At 40.7% G+C, this 24726-nt stretch overlaps 7 protein-coding genes across 8 annotated transcripts in view; 3 read left to right on the forward strand and 4 right to left on the reverse strand.

The window, feature by feature from the left end:
* rnf123 (ring finger protein 123) overlaps window positions 1–1234 on the reverse strand; it is a 74995-nt gene extending 73761 nt beyond the window's left edge. Inside the window, exon 1 of the mRNA XM_072452082.1 lies at window positions 1049–1234. The gene's annotated coding sequence lies outside the window, so the exon portion shown is untranslated. The remainder of the gene's footprint in view (window positions 1–1048) is intronic.
* Window positions 1235–2444: 1210 nt separating this feature from the next.
* aldh4a1 (aldehyde dehydrogenase 4 family, member A1) lies at window positions 2445–9444 on the forward strand. The gene is made up of 15 exons (XM_072452083.1): window positions 2445–2604; window positions 3323–3416; window positions 3484–3576; window positions 3674–3721; window positions 3807–3962; window positions 4076–4225; window positions 4303–4377; window positions 6182–6369; window positions 6543–6616; window positions 6725–6921; window positions 7570–7617; window positions 7697–7849; window positions 8167–8288; window positions 8400–8518; window positions 8596–9444. Exons 1-15 carry the CDS (start codon window positions 2564–2566, stop codon window positions 8706–8708), a joined length of 1671 nt encoding a protein of 556 aa, XP_072308184.1. The 5' UTR covers window positions 2445–2563; the 3' UTR covers window positions 8709–9444.
* A 1018-nt stretch (window positions 9445–10462) lies between these two features.
* her15.1 (hairy and enhancer of split-related 15, tandem duplicate 1) lies at window positions 10463–14008 on the forward strand. Of its 2 annotated transcripts, none has more exons than XM_072452085.1 (3): window positions 10463–10602; window positions 12879–13010; window positions 13113–14008. In XM_072452085.1, exons 2-3 carry the CDS (start codon window positions 12948–12950, stop codon window positions 13518–13520), a joined length of 471 nt encoding a protein of 156 aa, XP_072308186.1. In that variant the 5' UTR covers window positions 10463–10602; window positions 12879–12947; the 3' UTR covers window positions 13521–14008. The 2 variants fall into 2 exon arrangements, with proteins under 2 accessions (XP_072308186.1, XP_072308185.1); XM_072452084.1 differs by lacking the exon at window positions 10463–10602 and adding an exon at window positions 12593–12662.
* Window positions 14009–15304: 1296 nt separating this feature from the next.
* On the reverse strand, window positions 15305–16573 carry LOC140366183 (transcription factor HES-5-like). The gene is made up of 2 exons (XM_072452855.1): window positions 16155–16573; window positions 15305–16052 (listed from the first exon to the last, which is right to left on the reverse strand). The coding sequence occupies exons 1-2, from the start codon at window positions 16215–16217 to the stop codon at window positions 15645–15647; spliced, it is 471 nt and encodes a 156-aa protein (XP_072308956.1). The 5' UTR covers window positions 16218–16573; the 3' UTR covers window positions 15305–15644.
* Window positions 16574–17975: 1402 nt separating this feature from the next.
* On the forward strand, window positions 17976–19007 carry LOC140366184 (transcription factor HES-5-like). The gene is made up of 2 exons (XM_072452856.1): window positions 17976–18234; window positions 18348–19007. The coding sequence occupies exons 1-2, from the start codon at window positions 18178–18180 to the stop codon at window positions 18720–18722; spliced, it is 432 nt and encodes a 143-aa protein (XP_072308957.1). The 5' UTR covers window positions 17976–18177; the 3' UTR covers window positions 18723–19007.
* Window positions 19008–19858: 851 nt separating this feature from the next.
* On the reverse strand, window positions 19859–20410 carry LOC140366185 (transcription factor HES-5-like). The gene is made up of 2 exons (XM_072452857.1): window positions 20308–20410; window positions 19859–20202 (listed from the first exon to the last, which is right to left on the reverse strand). Exons 1-2 carry the CDS (start codon window positions 20368–20370, stop codon window positions 19882–19884), a joined length of 384 nt encoding a protein of 127 aa, XP_072308958.1. The 5' UTR covers window positions 20371–20410; the 3' UTR covers window positions 19859–19881.
* A 3435-nt stretch (window positions 20411–23845) lies between these two features.
* LOC140365742 (transcription factor HES-5-like) lies at window positions 23846–24340 on the reverse strand. Its single transcript, XM_072452305.1, has 2 exons — window positions 24257–24340; window positions 23846–24151 (listed from the first exon to the last, which is right to left on the reverse strand). Exons 1-2 carry the CDS (start codon window positions 24317–24319, stop codon window positions 23846–23848), a joined length of 369 nt encoding a protein of 122 aa, XP_072308406.1. The 5' UTR covers window positions 24320–24340.
* Between the last annotated feature and the right edge of the window lie 386 nt (window positions 24341–24726).

Consider the following 24726-nt stretch of genomic DNA (forward strand, 5'->3'; position numbering starts at 1 on the left):
AGAAAGAAATGTTAATTGTTGTGGTATTGAAATTGAGACCATTCCTTGTCCCCTCCTGTTTGAAATGTTATTACCATGATATTATGTTATTACACTATTTTAAGATAATGATGGTCGGTGGTGGTTGAAGGAACTGATGGCGCCGACTGGCAGCCTCTGCCCCAGGACAGCTGAGGCTTGTCAAGCTTAATAAGACTAATACAAATGTAAAGCTGTTATCATATAATTCTTCTATCTTTTTATATATATATTTTTTCCTTGGTTGGTCAGGACAAGAAACAACATATAAAACTGCACACACATTCAATAACTGACAAATAAAATTAGACAAAAATAGAACAATTAAGAGTTAAACAACCCTTCAGAATCATCTTTAGAATATATGTATTTGTTTATTTAACATATACACACAATATATATATATATATATATATATATATAATATTATATAACATATATATATATATAATATAACATATATATAATATAATATAATCTAACACACACACATATATATGCATATATAATATATATAATAGACAGAAGGATAGAGTGTGTGCAACTAATAGAGAACATAACAAATCCTTGGGCGAATCAACATTTCATCATTACATGAAATGTCATCTGAACCAATGCATATTTACACACTAGGAGATGCTAATGGTACTTTATACTGTATTGGACGAAGTGAGAGCACGTATGATTTTCTGTGACAATACTTGAAAGACAACGGTTTAAATAAGATTTTCCAATTTAATAAATAGGCTATAGTAACTCAAATATAGTACTGAAGGATATTAAATAGCAAGAGACCGAATGTGTCACTGCTAGCCTGACCTTAGCTCGAGCCATCAACACAACAATAGTAACATTACAACCAGGTTCTTGATAACCGATGTGTGATTGAAACATGCAAAAGGCAATTGTAACCATTAACTAGGATCCAAACGTTAAGGAATGTATTTCGGTGATTAACGATAAAGGCTAAAGCCAAGTGACACGACGGAGCTCGACAATGTATAAAAGAATACGGTAAATATTAACTTACCAGCTTGTGCGAGTTTGACGACTATTACTCTTTAAGCCCTGATCTATGAGGCGATTGGATTCCTAAGCTGAACACTGAAAGATGCACTACAAATGCTTCTATCTTGCTTATCGTGATGCGAAAGACTATTTTCTACCACAACAGCACATACTCGTCCACGCCTCTCTGCTACGGAGCGCCGCTTGGTACAAAACAGTGTCGTGGAATCTGAAATCTGAAAAAAAATGTCATATTCGCTTCTGACTATTCCTGGTGTAATTCTCATGTTTGTGATGTAAGGCACCACTGCGGTATTCTTGTTACGAAGGTTGAACACTTAGCTAAAGAGGTCTTTTAACTTACACTGCCTTATCATCTCGCCAGTCACCAGGCGGCACACTGTGGGAAAAAGGACACTAGATACCATCACCATGGCAACGCATAACAACATCCAGTTCTAGCAGCTATTATTATTATTATTATCACAGTTTTGATATTGCACTTTTCTACCTTCAAGGCACTCAAAGCACGTTAATAGGGGACAAGTCAGTGTAATCCCTCATTCGTGCAGTAGTCGTTGTAGGCATCTGTACACTATTTTTAGAAAAACAAGACTACAACTGAATCTTTTTCCACTAAGTTCACAACAGTTCTTCTAGCCGTCCCACTGTTGTCCCTGGTGTTCCAGTGGTCTCCCATCCATGTACTGTAACTGTACTAACCAGGCGCTGTCCTGCTTAGCTTCTGAGAGTTGAGTCTCTATGCACCGAATCCTCTTCCCACGTTAATAATAGTAATGGAAATTGGAAAGGTGAAACATAATGAGAATTTATTTCATATAAGACTGTTTCCTTGTTTTGTCTCAGAGCTACTACAAAGTCAAATGATCAATTACACCCTAAGTTAAGAACGAACTGTACAGAATTATGTTAATAGTGATACAGTTTCACAGTTTAACGCAAGCATTTGCATGTTTCTTAATTGACGTATTGATCTTGCTCATAGATGTATTAAAATACCTACAGAGTAGCCAGGCATAGCACAGCAGTTTCAGGAGCCGCGGCACAAAATAGCCTAGCACTTTCGGTCGCGCGCCGCGGCTCTGTAGACACTCCCGGACAAAAATACTCCTGTTTCGCTGAGAAATTCTCCGTTCTCTGATTGGTCGACGGAAGACCCGCCTCTGAGATGTTCCATTAATAGCGGAACACGTTTTAGCCTGTTTTGTACAACCAAGTTATATATTTGAATGTTATTGCATACTGGCATATATCATGAAAATGTGTGTATTATGTGGGATTTCCCGTGTTAAATATAGAAGTAACATACTAACAAAATAAAATATCAAACTGCAACTTGCACCGTCCCCTCCTCTCAAGAGATGGTAAAATCTAATTTGTATTCGCCAGTGAACCACCTTCAAAGTAAGCTCATTCTCTACGGCATCTGTTCTAAATCCTCGTAGTTTAATGTTCTTTTGATTTCTGAAGTCGTGGGTATAGTTAACAGTGTGTTTTCGTCCCTGAAGGTTTAAGTATGCTACGTTTGAGAGGGGCAGTGTCGCAGTCTTGGAGAGGGTAGGTACTGTTCACGTGAACAGACACGAGACTTCTTCACCTTAGCAAGAACATGACAAACAACTAAGATATTTACGTTGTGCACGCCCGTGTTCATTGGGGTGATCGATACAGAATAGTGCAGATGCCTAATGATTTATTTAGCTATTAGCTCGCTGATGTCAACGTTCTCATTAAGAATGAATGGATCTGTGTGTTAAATTTGCGCTCGCTTCTGGCACATAGATGCTGTAATTCATTTACTTAGCTAATGGTTTACATTCCAGAAGTAGAATATGTAAAAGGTTTAACTTCTCGTGAGAGTTTAACCACAGGGCACCAGCTGTGACTCTGCACCTGTCATAACATGGGAAACTCATGCAGTTGGACAGTTTGACTCGAGACTATTGTCCACTCTTTCTGCTGCTGTTTAACTTATGGTTTTGTTTGATCAGTCAGAAATTGAACTACAAATAGTAATCGTTACATGGGTTTCCCTGTTGTGTGATGATATATTTGGTCTTGCGATGCATTTGGCGTAATAACAGATGTTACATATTAGCCCAGTCCCAGGGTCATGCAGTAGGCTGCTATGCCAACAAAAATTATGAAACACCAAGTTGACAGAGTGCATCTGTCTTTTTATTTAAAATGTTTTGACTAGTTTAGACAAATAATTCTTTTTTATCTGTAAGGTTTACTGAAGTAAAGCTTTTTCATTTGTTTGTGTCTTTTGTAGGTTTAAAACCTTTTCCTGTTCTGCTGTAGAGGTAAAGAATGAGCCCATTTTAGGATTCAAAGATGGAAGTCAAGAAAGAAAAGATCTCCTGCAGGTCAGATGAAACATTTAAACAACATTCTCCTCTTGCACTTAACAGACAAGTTTGTTTGCTTCTCTAGGCTTTAGAAAGTTTGAAAGAGAAAACAGAGGAGATCCCGTGTGTTGTTGGAGATGAAAACGTTTGGACCAAAGACATCCGATATCAGTTATCTGTGAGTATTTATTAATTTTGAGCATGGTAAAAATATTGTTGTTGTTTTTTGGTTGGTCAGTATCACAATGGTTCTCTCTTTGTGTGTGTTGCCTTAGCCATTCAATCACTCACATAAAGTTGCCAAGTTTTGTTATGCTGACAAGGTGAGTTACTAAGCTTTCTATTGTTGTTTGGTCCCCGTTCCAATTTCAGGTGTCCTTTGAATATATTAACTATTCTTAAATGCAGGAGCTGATAAATAAAGCTATTCTGGCATCTGTGGCTGCAAGGAAAGAATGGGACTTAAAGCCTGTCCAGGACAGAGCACAGATTCTCTTCAAGGCAGCAGACGTCATCAGTGGGCCCAAGAGGGCAGAGATCCTTGCCAAGACCATGATTGGACAGGTATAGAATGTCCTTGTGTAATATTATTTTATAAATAGTTTATTATTATAATATTTTTTTGTAGAATTTGTTTACATTATGCAAATGTTCTTGTCTGATATGTTGTGTTATAGGGTAAGACAATCATTCAGGCCGAGATTGATGCTGCACCAGAACTGATAGACTTTTTTCGGTTCAATGCCAAACATGCCATTGAGTTGGAAGCACAGCAGCCTTTAGATGCTCCGGGAAGCACAAATACAATGCTCTATCGAGGACTGGAGGTAAGGGTCAGGACAACCTTATTCCACACAAGTTTGAAGCTAGAGCTCTATGTAAAAACTGTCTTCATTTCTTTAAGGGCTTTGTGGCTGCAGTGGCCCCTTTTAACTTTACTGCTATTGGTGGTAATCTTGCTGGTACACCAGCTCTGATGGTAAGTACCAATGCATCAAAACATTTAGTTCTGTATGGCCATGGCTGCAAAAGTGAGCACGCAAAGCGCTCGCCCGCTTCCAAACACTCACTAACACACTCCCCCACTCATGCACGCCCCGTGCATACTGATTAGTAGTAGGAAAATGGAACATTACCGTTGTAAATGGGCAAAGCCAGAGTGAAGTAGCTCACAAATACGTTCCCCAACTCAAAAATGTAACATTATTACTGTATAGAGGGCCAATGTCACAAAGTGGGCGGAGCCCACTAAAAATTAACGAAAGTCCCTGTCAGTGACCAGAGACCAACACCATGACGTAGGAAAGCAAAATGTATAGTTTATGATATTTGAAATCAATTTTCGCATCAGAATATTATTCCTTCTTTCTTCTTCTTCTTTCTTCTCGGAACCAACCCCCCTATTTTTCACCCAGTGACAAAATTGAGAGACAGGAAATGGCCCAAAAAAATCTGATCGTAGAATGATGAAATTATAAGTAAAAAATATTATTACGGCAACGCCGTCCACGCAACCAAATGTCGCCCATATTGGATCAAAATTTGCTAAGCATGACTCAGGAGTTTTTCCAAATGTCGTACTTTTACGAACTCCTCCCAGGGCGTTGGCTCGAACTTTGGTGAAAATGGTGTTGAGGAGTGGGTTATCCAAATTACTTTGATACCTGTCGCGGTCTCTGTGCGGCAAAATTTTAAATTGCTTCCATTTGCGCAGATAAAGTCCGAATTGCGTCAAATTTTAATCACTTGTTAACCCCTTTGCCCTAAACCTACTGGAGGTGAAACAAAGTAATTTGGCCCGACAGCGCCCCCTACAGAGTGAAATTTAATTTTATATGGAGAGTAAAATATTTCGTTTATCGAAATTTGAAGACCCGCGACCCCGAAAGGGAACAAGCAGTAGAAAATGGATGGAAATTTGAAGACATTTGGCACGAAATTCCATTTTGGCATCCCGATCAAAAAAGTCAATGAGACTCATGTCATATTTGTTACGGTTAGCGATGACAGAAACATCCCATTTTAGGGATCTTCTCAAAATGGGTTGAAGCTGAAAAGACGTAATTTTTTTCGTCTCTCTCTGGACCCCCTCCCCCCTTCAAAAGACGAAAGACTGGCTTCACATAAAATGTTAACGCGTTGATAAAACGATAGTGGCTTGATAGAACTGCTCACCTTTAGTCCCTGAACATCCTTTGGTATGTTTATCAGTAGAAGTTATGAATTCTCGCACACGGGCCGCGGTGCGCCGTGCTCCCCTGTACGCACTCTCCGTGCTCCGCGCCGCACCCGCCGCCTACTGTTGGCCTAATGCTCTTTGCTGAGAGAGTTTTTTAGCATTTCAAAACAATTACTGCCACAACGATGTATTGAAGCTTCAAAGCAACAAAAAGACGAAATGTAGGTTCAAGACGGAGAAAGACTGTTTGAGCTGACTCAGAAGAGACGGAAATCTCCGCGAGACGAGAAATGTGATCCGTCGTGCTAATAAACAAACGTTGTGTTAGTCCGCACGGGGGAGTGCGCATGCGAACTTCCGCCTGAGTTCTCAAATCAGCGAAAAATCGTCCATTACGCCTTTAAAGCAATCAATACTGTTATTCAGGCCACAGAAACTGAATGTCAGTTACCAAAACATTTGTTATAAGGGTTATGATGGTACTGGGTTATTTAATGTAGATTAATTTATGATTATTTGAGCCAATTCACTAGGACGCCTGAGAACTCTGTGATAAATGTGGCATTGGTAGCATTTAATGATTGTATTATTTCATGTGTTGCAGGGCAATGTAGTCTTATGGAAGCCCAGCGACACTGCCATGTCTGCGAGCTATGCTGTGTATCAAATCTTGAGAGAGTGTGGCATGCCTCCAAACATCATCCAGTTCTTGCCCTCTGATGGACCTGTGTTTGGAGATGCCATTACGGCTTCTGAGCACCTTGCAGGCATCAATTTCACAGGCAGCGTCCCGTAAGAACACTTTTCGACACCATCACAAATACACTTAATTTGACAGACAAATCAGTGGCTCAGTGGTTAGAGTGTGGATTGAACCTCACTCGCACCAGTGCACGTTTGCATCATTGAATGAGAATGAGATTTTTACGACTTAATTTTATAATTAGTTATTTTTTCCTTTGCAGGACCTTCAAACGTCTTTGGAAACAGGTTGGCGAGAATTTGGACAGATATAAGAACTTTCCTCGAATAGCAGGAGGTTTGTTAATTATATCATTCGTTTCCATAAAATAAACCTTGTAATTGTCATGTATGAAATGTCCCACAAATGTACAGTTTATGTAAATGGTCATTTATTTCTTTTTAGAGTGTGGTGGAAAGAACTTCCACTTTGTCCACAAGTCTGCCGATATTCAGAGTGTAGTGATGGGGACAATCCGCTCAGCCTTTGAATACGGAGGCCAGAAGTGCTCTGCTTGCTCACGGATGTATGTTCCGGATACACTGTGGCCTCAGATCAAACAGGGGCTTCTCTCTGTACTCAAAGAAGTTAAAGTAGGAGATGTAAGTAAAAAACATAAATACTACTTATTGGTGTTATCAAAACCCAGATAATTATCCAAACTAAAACTGGTATCATTTGTAGATACTCTTTTGAACAGGTATCAATATTGGGGGGAAAAGCAGCTGTAAATAGGACAAAATGTACCTTTCCTGGAGAGATTTAGAATGTCTTCTTGGTCTGTATAGGACCAGTTGGCTTGCAAGTTAATAATAAAAAATAAACTGCTGTGATGATATCTATTTTAATATTATCATTCTGGTATTGCAAATTGAGCATTTTCCTTATGATGCATTCCTGGTAACTGGGACTTTTCCCACCTCAGACTAGGAAAAAGGCCCTGGAACGCCACTGAAATAGATAATTCCTACATGTGAGGCCCTCTCACCTCAAATAAGAGTTAAATTGTAACTTCCTGCATTAATGGCACTCACCACAGAAAAGTGGATCTGAGCGATAAAACTTGAATTCTGTCTCTGCAAGACTAAACATTTCTTTAGCCTACTAAAGTTTTACTTTAAGACACTGTTAACATTACAAGTTAATTTGGCTGAAAAACTGAGGTCGGAACTCGTAACCTCCAAGTGACAAATTGTCGATTTACCAGTTGGAAGCCATCCATTATTAATGTGGTTTTATTATTTCATCAGCCTGTTGACGACCTGAGCACCTTTTTCTCAGCTGTTATTGATGACAAGGTATTTATTCTTTTGTTCTGAAAATGTCTGTTATTCAAAAAATAATAATATTTACAAATTGTTTTCTGTCTTTCTCCAGTCATTTGGTCGCATAAAGAAATGGCTTGACTATGCAAAGACCTCTCCCAATCTAAAAATTGTTGCTGGTGGAAATTGTGATAACAAAAAGGGCTATTTTGTGGAACCGACAATCATTGAGACTAAGGACCCACAAGATAACATCATGAAAGAGGTACAAACATTTGATGCCACTAAATGCATTAGTTTAATGTGTGATATTGGGTCATGTTACTGTGTGTCCTTAACCCTGGATGAATGCATGGATTACCATAAACATGTCTGAACTTGCATAATACAGTCTGTTGTGTTTGATAAATTGGCTGGATCAAAGTATTTTCTATGCTCAAATTCACACAATAATTCAGGCCTGCATTTAAAGAATGTAGACATTTGAAAGAATTTCAATTTTGTGGTTTACAGTTTTGAGGTTTGTTGCTTGGCCATAGTTGCCACAAAATGTAACAGCTAATGTTTTAATCCTACTTTTAGGAGATATTTGGTCCAGTTCTAACGGTTTACGTATACCCCGAGGACAACTACAAAACTGTGCTGAGTCTAATAGACAGCACATCTCCATTTGCCCTCACAGGGGCAGTGTTTGCACAAGACAAGTATGACATGTATACATTTATTGGATGTTGGAGATTAATACCTACAGTTAACATATTGAATTGTATGCCTTTTAACAATCAGCAATCAAATATTGATGTTTTTTATCATAGGAATGTTATTGATGAGGCTGCTAAAGTCTTGAGAAATGCTGCTGGGAACTATTATGTCAATGACAAATCCACAGGCTCAGTTGTTGCTCAGCAACCATTTGGGGGCGCCAGAGCTTCAGGTACAAGCAAATCTACTGGTCTAAACCTGCCTTTCAGGAGTAACATTTCTAATGTTTGTCTATTCTCTCTTAAACAGGAACAAATGACAAACCAGGAGGACCACACTATGTGCTGAGATGGACATCACCACAAGTTGTTAAGGAGACGCATATTCCACTCACAGAGTGGAAGTACCCTTACATGTGTTAAAGAACGCCCCGTCCACAACTGATGCCCGTCCCATGGCTTGTTGTCCGTCCTGGTTGACTATTACACTTTTTAAGGGACTGTGGATTCAGGGCATTTACTTTAAAAACAGATTTGCACTGACCATGGACATTGTTTGTTGTTACAGACAAAATGTGATTCAAGCCGTTACCGTATTTGTAGCTCAGTTGTCTTGAATGTACAAAAAGAAAGATTTACAAAGTCTTCCTTAAGATATTTCCTAAACTTCCCAATGAGAGGTCAGGTCAGATGAAAAGACTATAGATTTTAGGTAACAAATATGTAAACTGTATTGTAAAAATATATTTTAATTATTTAAATTGTAGGTCATTTTACTAAATCTATTATAGACCTATACTATTTTTATTGCTCTTTACAATTGACATCAAATTCCAAAGTGCTACAGAGTTAAACCATATCAACATGTCAATATAATTGAAGCACACATTGTGGGTTCTTGGTAAATATGTTAAAAAAAAACTAGTTCAATGGAATTGTTTCAATAAAACATGTATTCTGTTCTTGTTTGTAAGGCTTTTAGATATATAATTAGGCTATTATGTGTACTTACTCTGGATTTTCTAAACTTGACCCTGATTTGATTAAATATGGGCTTATTTAATTATGACATATCCTAACAATATGACACAACTTGTGCCTGTATTACTACATTTAAAAATGCAAATTATTTTTGACATTAAATAACTACATTGTAGTGTCTGTAGCTGTGGTCTTGGTTGTTTTTCTTCATTTTTACGATTTCAAATCCGAGCTTGTTACTTCACTTGTCCTTCGTGTGGAGAGCTGAAGAGGAAGGGATATTAATGGTAGGAATTATTTAGGCTTTTTATTTCTCACCTAGACTTGCTTTTTTAACGTTCAAGTAAATTGCATTTTTTTTTATTTTTGTTTGTTTGTTCTTGAATCATTTGTTATTGTGATTAATGAAGATGAATCCGTGCCTCCTCCACCCGTAGGGCCGCTGGGGCTGTGGACTGGGCCCCGTGACTAATCTGCCATTGAGTGCGGCACACGTCTATTGTGCCGCCGCTCGGAGTGTGCTGTGGGAAAGTTGGGGCTACAAGGCCGACAGGATTAAAGCTTTTGAAGAGAGGAGCAGCAGCTGGGCCCCGGGAAAGGCGGGAAACCTCTGTCCCATCAGCCCCTGGACAAATGACTAACCTGTTCTAAGAGAATCTGTCATCTGAATTACGTTCAAAACTGAGGAATGGAGGCAAAATGAAGTAGACCATGAGATGTTTTCAATTATTAACCAACATCAGTTCTAAATGCTAATGCGGAGTATAATGAACTTGTGGATAAAGCGAAAAACTATAGTGAGGAAGTATTTGTCCAGTAATATAACACATCCATGAGTAAAACCTGAAAATCTGGATTTTGCCTTCAACCGAGATGCCTGTCGTAATTTACTAAATATTTTATTTACAACAACAACAAAAGAAGACTTTAGATACTTTTAGAACCACCTTGCTTTTTTATATTTTGTAATATTCCCTGTTTAATCCCACTTTTTTATCACAATATGTTCCACTGCACTTTTGCCTCAGTTCCAGAATTAAGAATGAGGGGGGTTAATTTCCAAAGAATGTTCGTTTTAACATTATCTTAAATGTTTCTGTTGCAGGTCACTCATGCAGGCAGACCACTGGACACAAAGCATTCCTGAAGCTGTTGTCTTGAACCAGACTTTGCCTGTGGGTGCCCATGGTGGGTGCTCGGGGGGCATGGCCGGGCTACAAAGACAGGGGCAGGTGCGTGTCCTGAGAAGTCTCCTTGTGACTCTAGCATCCTCTCAGAGAACCTGGGAAAAGGCTGACCCCTTTCAGAGAGGAGAAAGCCGCCCCCAGACCTTCATGTGAGTGCGCGTTGTTAAGCATTAAAGTGTCATGTCATGAGACTTACACAGTCTAAGCACTGCTCAGAACAGGCGGGAAAACAGTGGCTCTTGTGAAAGTTTCAAATATATAATTAAACTATATTCACCATATTTATTTATTTCTACATCATACTGTTCTCATTGAATTGACTCTTAAGTGCACAATACATCAAAAACGAATTGAAATCACAATTATGAAATTGCAAAGGCTGTAAATAATATAGATAATGCAATAGCCTCTGCAAAGTACAAAATATCCTGACTTTTAATGAAAAATCTTGCTGCACCTGTATTTTAGATCTCTACAGACAGGTTTCGAAATGCATGATATTCTTGCATTAGTTTATGCAAGTTCATATTTCAGTCTTCTCTCATATGTTAAGGCTCCTGAAGTTGTTTACAACGTGCACTCTGTACAGAATCATACTTCTTAAAATGTAATCACAATCGAAATACTTGGCCAAAAAAATCGCACATTGATTCCTTTACAAAATAATAAATCTGTATCATTCTAAACTTTAAGTTGATACAGAGTTTCTTATAAAGTTTTGCAGTTGCAGTTTTTTTGTTTTGTTGCCAATCCAATCATGTCTACCTGGGACTAAGGTGCACATCGGATGTGGGAGTGCATCGTCCCCTGGTAGCTGTCCAGATGGCCCATTGAGGACAGAGTATAATGAGGGCCTGCAGGATCAGTGGCGGCCGCTGCCGGGTGGGGCACTGGCCTGAATGGAGGCTTAAGTGTGGGAAAGAGGAGTAGCTCAGGGCTCTCACACATTCCTCAGTGCAGAGAGGTCCTGTGGTTGCACACAGACAGTAGGAGCATCTGGGCTCAAAGCCATGGAAATATGTTGTGCGACGTGTGCACGTGGGAGCAGTGTGGCAGTGTGTGCGGCAGCGGCCCCAACATGAGGCCCTACTTTTTGAATAGAAGAGTCCACACTGGAATGTGTTTAAGAGCCAAGTAGTGTGTTTTCATCTGAATTTTGTGTCATGACTCCCTTCTCAGAAATGCATCCTGAGGACCTGAAGAAAAGAGGTTTCCCTCTGCCACTTTGCACATATTTAGATGTCATTAATGCTCATTAGGCACTGCTCATTGTCACGTTGATAATACATATATTTAAAAAATCATAGAGATAAAATCACATTTTCTAAATACACAACATATCTGAACTCAGCAGAACATGCTGATTTAAACGCTAAAAGTTTTATTTTTTGCTGATTGTGGAAAAATGTCATATATGATGCCAATACTTTACTGCACAATTTTTTTTGTACACGTCTTGGACAAAATAAAAACGTAAGCTGGGACCATAAGCAGTAGATGATATACACGTGGAGCCCATAAGAGCGGGAATAGCACAAAGGAGGCCACACGCGTGCCCCTGATGGCGGTGCCTGTGATCTGGTCCACAGGTTGAAAGGCTCTCTGTGGGTGGGAGGTGTTGGGGGGCAGTCTGTGAGCTATTGACTGGAGGGTGTGTGTGAGTGGGATCCCAACCTCCTTTCCCACACTCTGCCTCCCATTTATTGCATATTCCCCTAAATGACCGAGCAAAGCAGGGCCAAGGGGGGCTCAGGGCAGAGGCATCACACAATGGAAGTGTGCCTTCCCAGAGGACACTGGATAATTGTGTTTAATTGACAGTTGCTTTAGGAATGTCTTCAGTCCTGCTGCATCTTTTTGCCTGGACTTTTTGGGGCTGTCGGGGTTTAAGAAAACATTCTGAATAGATGCAAATGCCAGTATAATTCCACAGAACACAAAGATTTTTTATTTATAAGTATTATTTAGTCTGTCACCTAACTTTATTGCTCATTGAATAATGGAATTAGTTCTAAAAATATTTATAATATCTATGTTTTTTATGTTATATAACATCTAAAGTATGAATGAAATAGACATACATGTGTAGAATAATCACAATTGCATGTGTCTTATCTTTATGTTGTTAGTAGCCCTTATCAGACACGCTGTCTCGGCCTCTGCACATCTGCAGCCAAATGGTCAGATGAGACGGCGGGAAGGTTCCCAGGTAATAAAAGTGTAACGACCTGCTTGTGTTGGTCTGTACCTTCACATATCTACTGCAGCGCTCCCTTCACTCAGGCCATGGGGCCAGTTAACCATGAGATAATTGATGCCTCTCTCCTATTGTTGTGACGGCCTCGCCCACTGGCCTCAGAGTGTGGGAAAGCTAATCCTGCCTGGGACTCATGGCTTTGTAATGCTAATGTCCGCCTATAAATAGGGCAGAGGGATCCTCAGCCAGATCACAACTCACTCTGTTCTCCAAGAAAAACATCTCAGCTCTGCTGAAATGGCACCAACCTGCACCAGAGACACTGCTATTTCAATGCTCTCAACCAAAGACAAACACAAAGTAAGTCCAATTACTCAAGACACGTCTGATTATCGGCAGCAGTTTATCTCATTATGCATTCATTCAACAAGTGTTTAACCCGCTGCATTCTTTTTCCTATAGCTGAGGAAACCAGTTGTGGAGAAGATGCGTAGAGACCGTATCAACAGCTGCATCGAGCAGCTTAAGGTCCTGCTGGAGAAGGAGTTCCACAAACAAGACCCCGATGCTAAGCTGGAGAAGGCGGACATCCTGGAGATGACTGTGATCTTCTTGAAGCAGCAGCTCCTGAGCTCAGCCTCTCACACTGCCCACAGAGAGGGCTACTCTCAGTGCTGGAAGGAGACCATGCACTTCCTGTCCTCATCCTCCATCAAGGACATGTCACTGTCTCATCTGCAGCACCTACGCTCTCCTCAGCCAGTGTCACAGGACATGTGCTCCAGTGTCCCACTCTGCTCTCAGCTCCAGAGCCAGAGTCCAGTGAAGCAGCGGCCTGCTCCTGTCAAGTCTATGTGGAGGCCCTGGTAGAGGCCCCAGTCCAGACTCTCAAACACCACTGATGGGCGTTTCCATCATTTCTACTGTAGGAGAATCATTTCCACTTATATGGATCTTTTAAAAAAGACTTTACTTTTTTTTCATGTTGAAGAATATTATGAAGCTGCTGCTTTTCGCAGTACAATTAATTTGGTGTTGTTGAAGCACACGGGTAACTGGTCACTAATCCTCACAGTGAGGTTTATCTGTAAAGATATTGTCTTAATCAGTTGCTATGCCAACATATATTTATATATATATTTTTTTTTTCTTAAAGGTCTTCTATCGTTGCCCTTAAATAATTTCTGATGTATTAAATGCCTTCTGTGAAGGTTCCTTGTTGTGTTGAATTGTTGACACTGTTGAAAATGTTTGTATGAAAAGAAACTATGGAAAGACAAAGCCTCTTATATTTGTTTTCTCTGAAGAGAAACCATAAAATATGCTCTTTTGAAAATACATTTTTAAAAAACAATAACCTTGCTTTGTTCTGTCTATGTATGTATATACCCTGGGGCAGACTGACAGATGCAAGGCTGCCAATCCATAACCACCATCACACAGCACCACATTGACACTAGGCAAGGTGGGTGAAGTGTCTTGCCTAAGGACACAACAAAATTTTGCATTAGAGCCACTGTGATCTCCCATCCAAGTACTAACCCAACATTTTTATTACATTGATGTTTTAATTAAGTAATAATAATAATAATAATCTTATTGTAATGTATCACAATGGGCATGTGCATACTGGGGGATGTGCAACGCTGTTATGTCAGTTTCAAGAAGAAAACTAAGCAAAAGTATGTTTAGCCAGATTTAGCCAGTGTTATTTAAATATTGGATGCTTATTACAAAAACAATTTAGCGTTCCAGATGACTACAACTGAATCTTTTTCCATTATGGAACGCTCTTGGACAAATGAGGGATTACACATTGGATACTTATGTTTACTCTGTGTAAATCCATCTGTTCTCCCCTAGGACACACCTGCCGCTCAGCCCAATTTACACCTGTTTACATCAGACACAGGGCAGAGATTTCACACGCTTTACTCGGTTACAAGTGCAGGTCTGTGAGTGTCAACACAAATAATGATCCTCAAAGAGAAATCTACAACGGATTAACCTGTACCTATATGCTTAGGCTTTAAACATATTACCTGTACTTTGATTAGGATTTTTTATTACAGAGTATTTTACTATCACTGCTTTTGGGATTGGAGAAATCATAATTGAGGTGTATTGCACTCCTACAATTGCAACAGCTGCTTGTTCAAAGGAAAGACGAGTTTCCCTCCTAAAACTTGTAAAGATTTGTCAAAAAGAAGGGGGTATCAGCAGGGTTAGGAGGTTTCATGCCATAGCGGTGGGAGGATCGTTTTACACGGCACACTTCTTTTGTCCTGGGATAAAGGGGGAGAAAGGCTCAGTAGTGTGGGAAAGCTGTGCAGAGGCAGGCTCCACACAGGGGAGGTGTGCCCTGCAGCCCTGTGGCCCGGCAGCAGCTCAGCGCACTAGCTGTTTGATGAAATCTGAGTTGACAGAGCACTGCTCAAAAGTATAGCCTGAGGCTTTGTGAACAAAGCGTGAGGAAGGCATACCGGGACGCACTCTACACTCACACTAGTGGCTCTCTTATGTACTCCTGCACGAGGACCAGCAAGCACATTATTATCACAAAAATATATGGACACGTGGAGTGTTTTAATCCCTTATTGAAATTGTTTTTAACTTGACATAAGCAATAACTGAAGAACTGACAAGTATTTGTGCTTCAAAATATTTATTCATATAAATATTGTATTAATCTTCATCTCATATGAAAAGTCAAATTCACATAGTTCTCCTTTACAAAAGGTAACAGTAGCACCATCCTCCACATTGGAGAATTAAAAAAAAACATGTATTACATGTGTTTGGTTCACATTTTGACTCCACGGGAGTCAAATACTTTTTGGCATAGCAGAGCTTTTGCCAAAAAGAAACAACAGAACTGTTATATGCTTCTAATTAAAAACTAAACCTTTATAAAAAGCGTATAAAAAGTGTAGAACTATTCAATACAGTAGAGATGATGGAAATGCCCATCTGTGGGAGTCTGGACTGGGGCCTCTACCAGGGCCTCCACATAGACTTGACAGGAGCAGGCCGCTGCTTCACTGGACTCTGGCTCTGGAGCTGAGAGCAGAGTGGGACACTGGAGCACATGTCCTGTGACACTGGCTGAGGAGAGCGTAGGTGCTGCAGATGAGACAGTGACATGTCCTTGATGGAGGATGAGGACAGGAAGTGCATGGTCTCCTTCCAGCACTGAGAGTAGCCCTCTCTGTGGGCAGTGTGAGAGGCTGAGCTCAGGAGCTGCTGCTTCAAGAAGATCACAGTCATCTCCAGGATGTCCGCCTTCTCCAGCTTAGCATCGGGGTCTTGTTTGTGGAACTCCTTCTCCAGCAGGACCTTAAGCTGCTCGATGCAGCTGTTGATACGGTCTCTACGCATCTTCTCCACAACTGGTTTCCTCAGCTATAGGAAAAAGAATGCAGCGGGTTAAACACTTGTTGAATGAATGCATAATGAGATAAACTGCTGCCGATAATCAGACGTGTCTTGAGTAATTGGACTTACTTTGTGTTTGTCTTTGGTTGAGAGCATTGAAATAGCAGTGTCTCTGGTGCAGGTTGGTGCCATTTCAGCAGAGCTGAGATGTTTTTCTTGGAGAACAGAGTGAGTTGTGATCTGGCTGAGGATCCCTCTGCCCTATTTATAGGCGGACATTAGCATTACAAAGCCATGAGTCCCAGGCAGGATTAGCTTTCCCACACTCTGAGGCCAGTGGGCGAGGCCGTCACAACAATAGGAGAGAGGCATCAATTATCTCATGGTTAACTGGCCCCATGGCCTGAGTGAAGGGAGCGCTGCAGTAGATATGTGAAGGTACAGACCAACACAAGCAGGTCGTTACACTTTTATTACCTGGGAACCTTCCCGCCGTCTCATCTGACCATTTGGCTGCAGATGTGCAGAGGCCGAGACAGCGTGTCTGATAAGGGCTACTAACAACATAAAGATAAGACACATGTTCTATTCATACACACCTGTCTTTTACAGTGGCTGAGCAAAAATACTTAATCAGTCTTCATAATCAGTCTTCTTTAATCTCTCATAGAGTCACACTGCAATACTCCTGAAAAGGGATTTTACATAATCTGACAACCTGTTGAATGTTGATCCCATGTCAGTTTGGTATCATCATCTGAACATCATCTGAGTCTTTGTCTCGAGGGAGAAGGCACACTTTCACTTCCCCCATAACCATAAACTCTTTTCCCTCTGTTACTGCAGACACTCCGCACCCCAACGTGTATACAGCTCCCAGAATGAAAACAGGAACACAGAAAATAAGAGCGTGGCCGCACATTGAGCCAACTGTGTTTGATAGAATATTTTTAGTCATTTACTGTATACCTAATATCATATTTACTTCTTGTTTTTAGTAAATGTTATTAAACCAACACAGGAAATTAGTGAATGATGTTCATTGGCACTGCAGTTTATTGTGATTCTGAATGTATATGTATCTGCCCTTCTGCATTCTGTTCTTTTTTTTTTCTTTTCTCTTCTTTTTGACAGATTTGATTTTAATGTTTTACTGTACACTCCAATGTGCTTATGAACTGCAAATGGAAAATAAACTAAACTAACCTCTTTTCTAGTCTATTTATTTTCATTTGTTTCATTTTGAAAGCAAGAGAGAACCTGTTTTCATGTGTCACATGACACTTTCAGCACGTGCCACTCTGACCAAGTCACTTTTCTGTAAAAACACAACATGTTTAAGTAAAGCATAGTCAGTTGTTTGCGTGCAATAGGGCAAATTGTCGATACATTCATGAACCATTTGTCGCATGCATTACGCACATTAGATTTAGAGTCCTGCTGAGTGGCGCGTGGATTGCACTTCAGCCTGTTGCTTGTGCCCGTGACTAGTGAAGGCTTTTTTGTTTCTTTTTTTTTTATGAAGGTGCAAACTTGGCACCTCTGCTTCCCCTCTTCTCACTTTGGTCAAGGATCAAAAAGACCACGCTCTACAGTTCAAAATCTGGAAGAACTCATTGTCCTGGTTAGAGCTCAGTTTAATTCGGGTGTAGACTTGATTTTGTCCTGTTTTAGTGGGTTTATTCCTTGCCATGTCCACGTTTAGTTCCGGGTCCTTAGCCCTAGTTTAGTCTCAACCACGCACCTTTAATGAGCCCATTATGCTCCCACGATGCAGGGTTTGTAAATGCAGTCTTACTTCAGACCAATCATTTGGACATCCCGTTATCAGATTGCGACGTATCAAACGTAACGACCGTTGAGTGCGCGTGTTTTCTGTGCGATCAAAGACCACGTGGCAACACACTTCTGGGGTGTGCAGTTGCCACGTTCTCATGTCACACTTGGAGCAGGAGGAAGTGGAGGACGGAGTGTGGACGTGTTTGTTGTCGGGACTTTATGACAGGCCTGGACTGTGGGAAAGTCTCAGGTGTGAGGAGTCCACGATCAAGGCGCCAAACTGCTGCTCCTCTGGCTCTTATAAAAAGCGCCTTTGCATCCGCACCGCACACTACAGTCTTACCTGAAGGACGGAAGACTGTGATAATAAGCAATGGCTCCTGTTATCCAGAAAGGACACAAGGATAACACATTGGACATCCAAAACAAGGTAAATAAAGCTCCACGCATAGACGCACAAAATACCAACGTTAAATGAACAGTGCTTCGTTTTTTTGAGCCGTAAACTAACGGTTTGTGTCAATTGTGTTTTTCATTTTTTAGCTGAGGAAGTTGGTTGTGGAGAAAGTCAGAAGAGAGCGGATTAATACCAGCATCGAGCAACTCAAAGCTCTGTTGAATCTAGAGGAGTATGAGCCCAGCGGCAGAGCGCAGGTCAAACTGGAGAAGGCAGACATCCTGGAGATGGCTGTTTGTTTCTTGCGACAGAGAGCCATTGCATCTGTGGTGCCCAGCTATTCTCAGGGATTCTCTCAGTGCCTCCAGGAAACACTTCGACATCTGTCCCTGCACGCACCCCTGCAACAAGCGGAAAGAGAAGAGATCAAGCGCTTCTATGTGGTCCAGAGAGCTGCCCTACACAGACACATTGCAGACGAGCACAGCACAAGTAAAAGGCTCCTCTGGAGGCCGTGGTAAACAGGACACGTGTTTTATATTTCAGTATCTATGGACATTCGCAGCTTTTCGCCCTCTGTGTTGATCAGCTGTGTTCCTTTGTGCGCAAATGCTGTCAGAGTGGACGTGACTGCGCAGCATTTGTGCTTCACTGTGTTCCAAAGTCCTGGCTACAGTGTAGCCAACAGAACACAGTGCAAGGCCTCCTTATCATTTATGCCTTTTATAAAGGTGCCCAAGCCGCATTTATGTACATTGTATGTGTTGTCGTTCTTCTATAATATATCTTGCTCTCATAATTTCAGTTTTGTATCTTGTCGTCAAATAAATATGAAACATTCCTAAATGTATGCTATGTATTTTGTGTGTGTTTACAGTCATTCTAATTGTCTTTCCAATAACCAGAAAATCTGCACCAGACTTAGGAGTAACTTTGGAGTAACTCAGTAACAGGACCATGGACAGCGCCAGGTCGCAGCGTGCTGAAGAAGAGAACTTCTAATTATTTGACTCGAGACTGGAGAGAAACTTTCAGCCAGGTCAAAAGTGATATCGTAAGAGAAGAACAGAGAAATTTGTGTATAAAATATAATATTTTATATAAAACTCAGTGATGACACATCACAGTTTGAACTTGAGAAAACACAAGTCTTTACATATTCATATACTTTGCCATCATAGAAGACAAAAGTTATCTCACACAGTAAACATATATAACGTTGCAAATATCACACAGTGACAAGCAAAACCTTCTCAGAAGTAAAGTCTAACTCACTCAAAAAGAGCCACAACATTTTTTTTCATTCAGTGAGGAAAAGAAGACAATTTTGTTACAAAATGCAACGCACTTTGGCCCAAGTCATGACCCTTATTATAATACACAAAACAAGCCACACATTTTTCTAGCCATCTGTGTAACAGACAGTTAATTTCCATAGGAAAATACAATGGCATAAAAGCTGTTCAAACAATTACCTCTTTGAACCACAAATTTGGTCTATTTCATGAAATCTCCATAGAAATAAAACACATTTTCTTTAAGAAAGTATCAATGATATACTGAAAACTGTTTGAATATCAAACATATTGCCAAGCATGCAAGCTTATTCAGCACTCATAAAGAGTTATAAAGACATCTCTTCTAAAATGAGAAAACTCCATTTAAATACTTTGACCAGTTCTACCAGGGCCTCCAGAGTTTGCCGCTCTCTGGGCTCTCGTCTTTGCTGGTGCTGCTCTGAAGACAGAAGAGCGCCTCCCTGTGGTGGTGCAGCTCAGTGCAGTGGCTCTGAAGGCTCTTCATGTGGCTCTGGGACAGGGAGTGTGTCTTCTGCTGCTGCAGAAGTGTCAGCACAGAGACAGTCATCTCCAGGATGTCTGCTTTCTCCAGCTTGGAGTCTGGCTGCTGTTGGAGGAACTCTGCACACACGAGAGACTTGAGCTGCTCAATGCTGCTGTTGATCCTCTCTCTGCGCAGTTTCTCCACCACAGGCTTTCTCAGCTGCAAAAACAAGAGACACATGAGTTAATTTGTTCCACAGGAATGTCTCAGTCAAACTGCAGAGGCCTGATAAAAGCGTCAGTAGAAGAATGAAACTGGGTTTACCTTGTGAGAGAGGCTGAGGTGCTCCTGAGAGGGGCCCATTGCTGCAGTGATTGTAGGAGCCATGTGGATGTGAGCTGTAGAGCTCTGTGTGGAGAGTCTGCTGTGTGCTCCTTCACTCTCATATTTATAGAGCCACATCTCCATATGAATGTGTGGGTCTAGGCCTGGGACTAGTTTCTCACACTCTCAGCCAATCAGAGCGGTCTTCTGGCAGCAGCCTTCTGAATAGGTCTGGGAGGAGGGAGGGGGAAGGGGGGATCCCAGAGGAGCAGGTGGAGGACTGGGGGCTGATGGAGTGTGCTCCATCTGAGTGAATGTGGGAAAAGTGTGACCTGATCAATAACCATCCCTTTACACACAGGAATTGATCTTTTTTTTATTTTACTCTGGTCATTGCAATGATGAGGTTGAGATTTTTGTGTATATATTTAATTTATTATTATTACGACAACATTGTAACATAACATAAAAATCTTAATCTTAACTTAATTTGAAAATGGCTCATTTTCAAGAAGGACTTTGGACCCAATGGGATGTGCCTTAATTTCATCGGATGTCTTTTGTTTCCTATATTTGTTTTTTGTTTGTTTTTTTTGTTCCCTCTCAGGCGATGTTCTGTTTTTGTGTTAAATAAAGTCCACATTATATTGTTACATTTAGTAGAGTCTGGTGGTGTCTATTACTTCAAGAGCCAGAATGCTCAGTCATGTAAACGTCCATTCATTTGTTTGTGTGTGCTTTGTAGGTAACACGGCACAGGCCCTGACGTGTTGCCAGATGCAGCAGATGTGGCTCTTGTCTGGACTGTGAGTAGCCGTGCTCCCTGACTTTCCCACACCGCTCACTGAAAGGCGCCCTCCACAAAGGCCGCTCAGAATTGGGAATTAGTGACAGATGCCGCCCGTGTGCTGTAACTGAGAAGACCCATGACATCACACACCATCTGGAGGGAACGAGTCTGATTGGCTGCTCTCTACATTCACTTTGTACAGGCCAGTTCTGTGTAAACGGCTCCAGGCTGCGTACATATTGCAGTACAATTAATGCCCTATTGTTTCAGTCATAGGTTACTGTCCTCTGCCACTATTAGCTTAACTTTACATTGCGCAGGGGATGGATGTTTTGGGCAAATTGCTTCTGATTGCATCTGAACATGTGTCATTGCATAAGATTATCAATGAGTGGCTAAAAATGGAGAGTTGTTTTCATATGCAGGAACATTTACAATCTGCATCTCAATTGTCTCTCAATTCTTGTAATCAGTAGCCTACGTGCTTAGGTTTGAATAGATTTTTTTTATCCCCTTTTTCAGATGTCATTTCCCAAATTGTTCGGATGCAAATTCTTTCCCCTAGTAATGTATTTGAAATATATATATATACATAGAAAATACAGTGTAACCAACAATTTTGGCTATGACAATTATTGGAACATACACACACTTCTTTTGAGTCTGTCATGACTTTATAAGAAATAATGTAATTTTATGTGTGCATTGTATGTACTTTTATTATTTCTTTTATTTGAGTTTTTTACTGGAAATACAACAAAACAACAAAGGCTCAGAATCATTGCCACAGTCATAAAATTACACCAAAACACCACAAATGTAAGGAAATCCCAGCAAAAGTAAAATGTCAAGATATCAACATATCTCAAATAAAGATCCCAAATAGCGAAGAGAAAGTCAGTTCTGCAGTGTTTTAGGCTTATTGGGTATTCCATTGGAACTAAGTCCAGAGAGACTTTCTCCCAATCCTCTACTGTAGGTCTTTCTTCAGTGCATTGCATATTTCAGTGTATGATTTTCTCCCTTTTATAAAGACCACCTTCACTCATGAAATCTGCATGTTCTTTGACACACTTTGTACTGTTTGTTATTTGTCTTATGTGTGTTTTATGAATGTGTCATACTTACCTCCTTGTGTCTGAAATAAACCTTGATTATTTGTCAATTACTCTTATTATGGGCAATCAAACCTCTGTGATCCTGTCTTCCCACTTGAATCAATTTATGTGAAGTGTGCCGTGTCCCCCAGAGAGCAGGCGGCTGGTGGAGGGCGCTGATCACACGCCACTGTGACTGTGTTCTCCACTGCTTTCCCACACTCACCCTTTTGACCCCTCAACAATAGGCACGTGTCCTGTCTCCTCCTGCTCCTCCTGCTACTGTGACATAGAAGGAATTATGAGAAAGCTGTTTACGGACAAACAAACATTTCAGAGTTAAGACGTTAAAAGCAGTGTCTAAAAACGGTAAATACAACAAAATGGTACTGTACTAAGTCACTGACCGATCATTTCTACAGCACACTATGAAAGAAAGAGTTGATAAACTAACAAGCATTTAAAAAATATTGATTTACAATAAGTTAGGGCAAGACATACAGGTCTATTTCTAATGTGCACATTATGATGAATCCATTTTAAATTGTGTCCCAGTAATCTACAGAACAATAACAAATACATTTTAATTATTTTTTTCTGTATTGCTTTTCAGTGTTTTCAGAGTCTTCAATGTCTTTGCTTTATGGCTAGGTTGAGGATCTCGACAGTGTCGGCTTGATCCTTTATTTTCATCCAAAAGGCAAAATCACTTAAGACAGCAATAGTTCAGCTGCTACAGATATCTCTGATATCCATGCCAGGCACTATTCTGAATGTGAACATTTTTACAAGTATTATAATCAAAAGAAAAGAAAAGAATAATTGTTGTGCATATACTGTTGTGTAGTGCATAGTTGTCCCTCTCTCCTGGGTGCTCCCTGCCCCAGAGCAGATGTCTATACTTTTGTCTCTCTGGGCCTCTGTGAGTGAGTGTTTTCTGGTTTCCCACACTCGGGCCTTTCATGACAGGAACAATAGAAGTGTGTCTTATTGCATGGCATTAGTAACAATGTGTGAGCCTGTCATTTAGAGGGAACATGAGCACTTAAACTACAGACCAACTGCTAAACAGTTAATGTCAACTTATTGCACTGAATGACTTAAGGACCAATAAAAAGTTTAAGAGTATGTTTCTGGACTGCAGGTCCTTGTCATAAACAATTTGTGGTGTATGATAAAATCCGTAAGTCACTGAGTATATGTTCTAAGCTCCAATACATTGTTAAGAAGACTTTCAAGAAAAAGCACGCAAATACCTTTGATTCAGTACAATTGTCATTTATTTTCCTCCACAGGAGGCCTTCGTGACACTCAAAAAGAGCAGAGCATTTTGGCATAGATGGCTCATTTATCATCTCTGAAGACAGCTATCACACAGTGATTTTAAGGCAGTTTTCAGTGTGAAAATCTTTTCAGTATTTCAATTGGTCATTATGAACATGTCCCAAAAATAAATTGACAAAATAATCAATAGGTTCTCAGTCTGAGAAAAGCACATCTCTGAAACACAGTTTCATCGTGTTTTTGCAAATTGTTTGAATATCAAACATTTCTCAACTCATTCAGAACTCATTAAGAGTTGAAATAACTCATCTATTTTAAAAGAAGAGAAAAGGCCTCCATCCAAATCATTAAATACATTTGACCAGTTCTACCAGGGCCTCCAGAGTCTCTCGTCTTTGCTGGTGCTGCTCTGAAGACAGAAGAGCGCCTCCCTGTGGTGGTGCAGCTCAGTGCAGTGGCTCTGAAGGCTCTCCATGTGGCTCTGGGACAGGGAGTGTGTCTTCTGCTGCTGCAGAAGTGTCAGCACAGAGACGGTCATCTCCAGGATGTCTGCTTTCTCCAGCTTGGAGTCTGGCTGCTGTTGGAGGAACTCTGCACACACGAGAGACTTGAGCTGCTCAATGCTGCTGTTGATCCTCTCTCTGCGCAGTTTCTCCACCACAGGCTTTCTCAGCTGCAAAAACAAGAGACACATGAGTTAATTTGTTCCACAGGAATGTCTCAGTCAAACTGCAGAGGCCTGATAAAAGCGTCAGTAGAAGAATGAAACTGGGTTTACCTTGTGAGAGAGGCTGAGGTGCTCCTGAGAGGGGCCCATTGCTGCAATGATTGTAGGAGCCATGTGGATGTGAGCTGTAGAGCTCTGTGTGGAGAGTCTGCTGTGTGCTCCTTCACTCTCATATTTATAGAGCCACATCTCCATATGAATGTGTGGGTCTAGGCCTGGGACTAGTTTCTCACACTCTCAGCCAATCACAGTGCTGGTAGAAGACAATGAGCCATGTGGGCATGAAAGCACTCAATTCTACTGCCTTAAGGGACAATGATTATATCTCAGGGGAACAGGGGGACACTAAGACTATATGAAATTGACCGCAAATTGCTGCATATAATTTTGAAGAAAGAAATTAGGTTATCGATAATTTGCGACAGGGCTGTGTGCCTAATTTTACGTACACAAATTTTCTATACACAAACATTTATCACCCTTTGGTCCCAATGAAGACTACAACTGCTTAACTCAAATCA

This window comes from Eucyclogobius newberryi, unplaced genomic scaffold (genome assembly GCF_026437365.1).
Source record: "Eucyclogobius newberryi isolate DKJ021-1_F unplaced genomic scaffold, fEucNew1.0.hap1 SCAF_19, whole genome shotgun sequence".
In the NCBI taxonomy this organism is placed as follows: Eukaryota; Metazoa; Chordata; class Actinopteri; order Gobiiformes; family Gobiidae; genus Eucyclogobius; species Eucyclogobius newberryi.

Coding starts and splice junctions, on each gene's coding strand:
- aldh4a1 (XM_072452083.1), top strand. CDS start 2,564: ATGCTACGTTTGAGAGGGGCAGTGTCGCAGTCTTGGAGAGG. Junction 4,378..6,181: donor CTGGTACACCAGCTCTGATG/GTAAGTACCAAT, acceptor CATGTGTTGCAG/GGCAATGTAGTCTTATGGAA. Junction 8,289..8,399: donor GCAGTGTTTGCACAAGACAA/GTATGACATGTA, acceptor TTTTTATCATAG/GAATGTTATTGATGAGGCTG.
- her15.1 (XM_072452084.1), top strand. CDS start 12,639: ATGAGACGGCGGGAAGGTTCCCAG. Junction 12,663..12,878: donor GACGGCGGGAAGGTTCCCAG/GTAATAAAAGTG, acceptor GCCTATAAATAG/GGCAGAGGGATCCTCAGCCA. Junction 13,011..13,112: donor CAACCAAAGACAAACACAAA/GTAAGTCCAATT, acceptor TTTTTCCTATAG/CTGAGGAAACCAGTTGTGGA.
- LOC140366183 (XM_072452855.1), bottom strand. CDS start 16,217: ATGGCACCAACCTGCACCAGAGACACTGCTATTTCAATGCTCTCAACC. Junction 16,053..16,154: donor CAACCAAAGACAAACACAAA/GTAAGTCCAATT, acceptor TTTTTCCTATAG/CTGAGGAAACCAGTTGTGGA.
- LOC140366184 (XM_072452856.1), top strand. CDS start 18,178: ATGGCTCCTGTTATCCAGAAAGGACACAAGGATAACACATTGGACATC. Junction 18,235..18,347: donor CATTGGACATCCAAAACAAG/GTAAATAAAGCT, acceptor TTCATTTTTTAG/CTGAGGAAGTTGGTTGTGGA.
- LOC140366185 (XM_072452857.1), bottom strand. CDS start 20,370: ATGGCTCCTACAATCACTGCAGCAATGGGCCCCTCTCAGGAGCACCTC. Junction 20,203..20,307: donor ACCTCAGCCTCTCTCACAAG/GTAAACCCAGTT, acceptor TTGTTTTTGCAG/CTGAGAAAGCCTGTGGTGGA.
- LOC140365742 (XM_072452305.1), bottom strand. CDS start 24,319: ATGGCTCCTACAATCATTGCAGCAATGGGCCCCTCTCAGGAGCACCTC. Junction 24,152..24,256: donor ACCTCAGCCTCTCTCACAAG/GTAAACCCAGTT, acceptor TTGTTTTTGCAG/CTGAGAAAGCCTGTGGTGGA.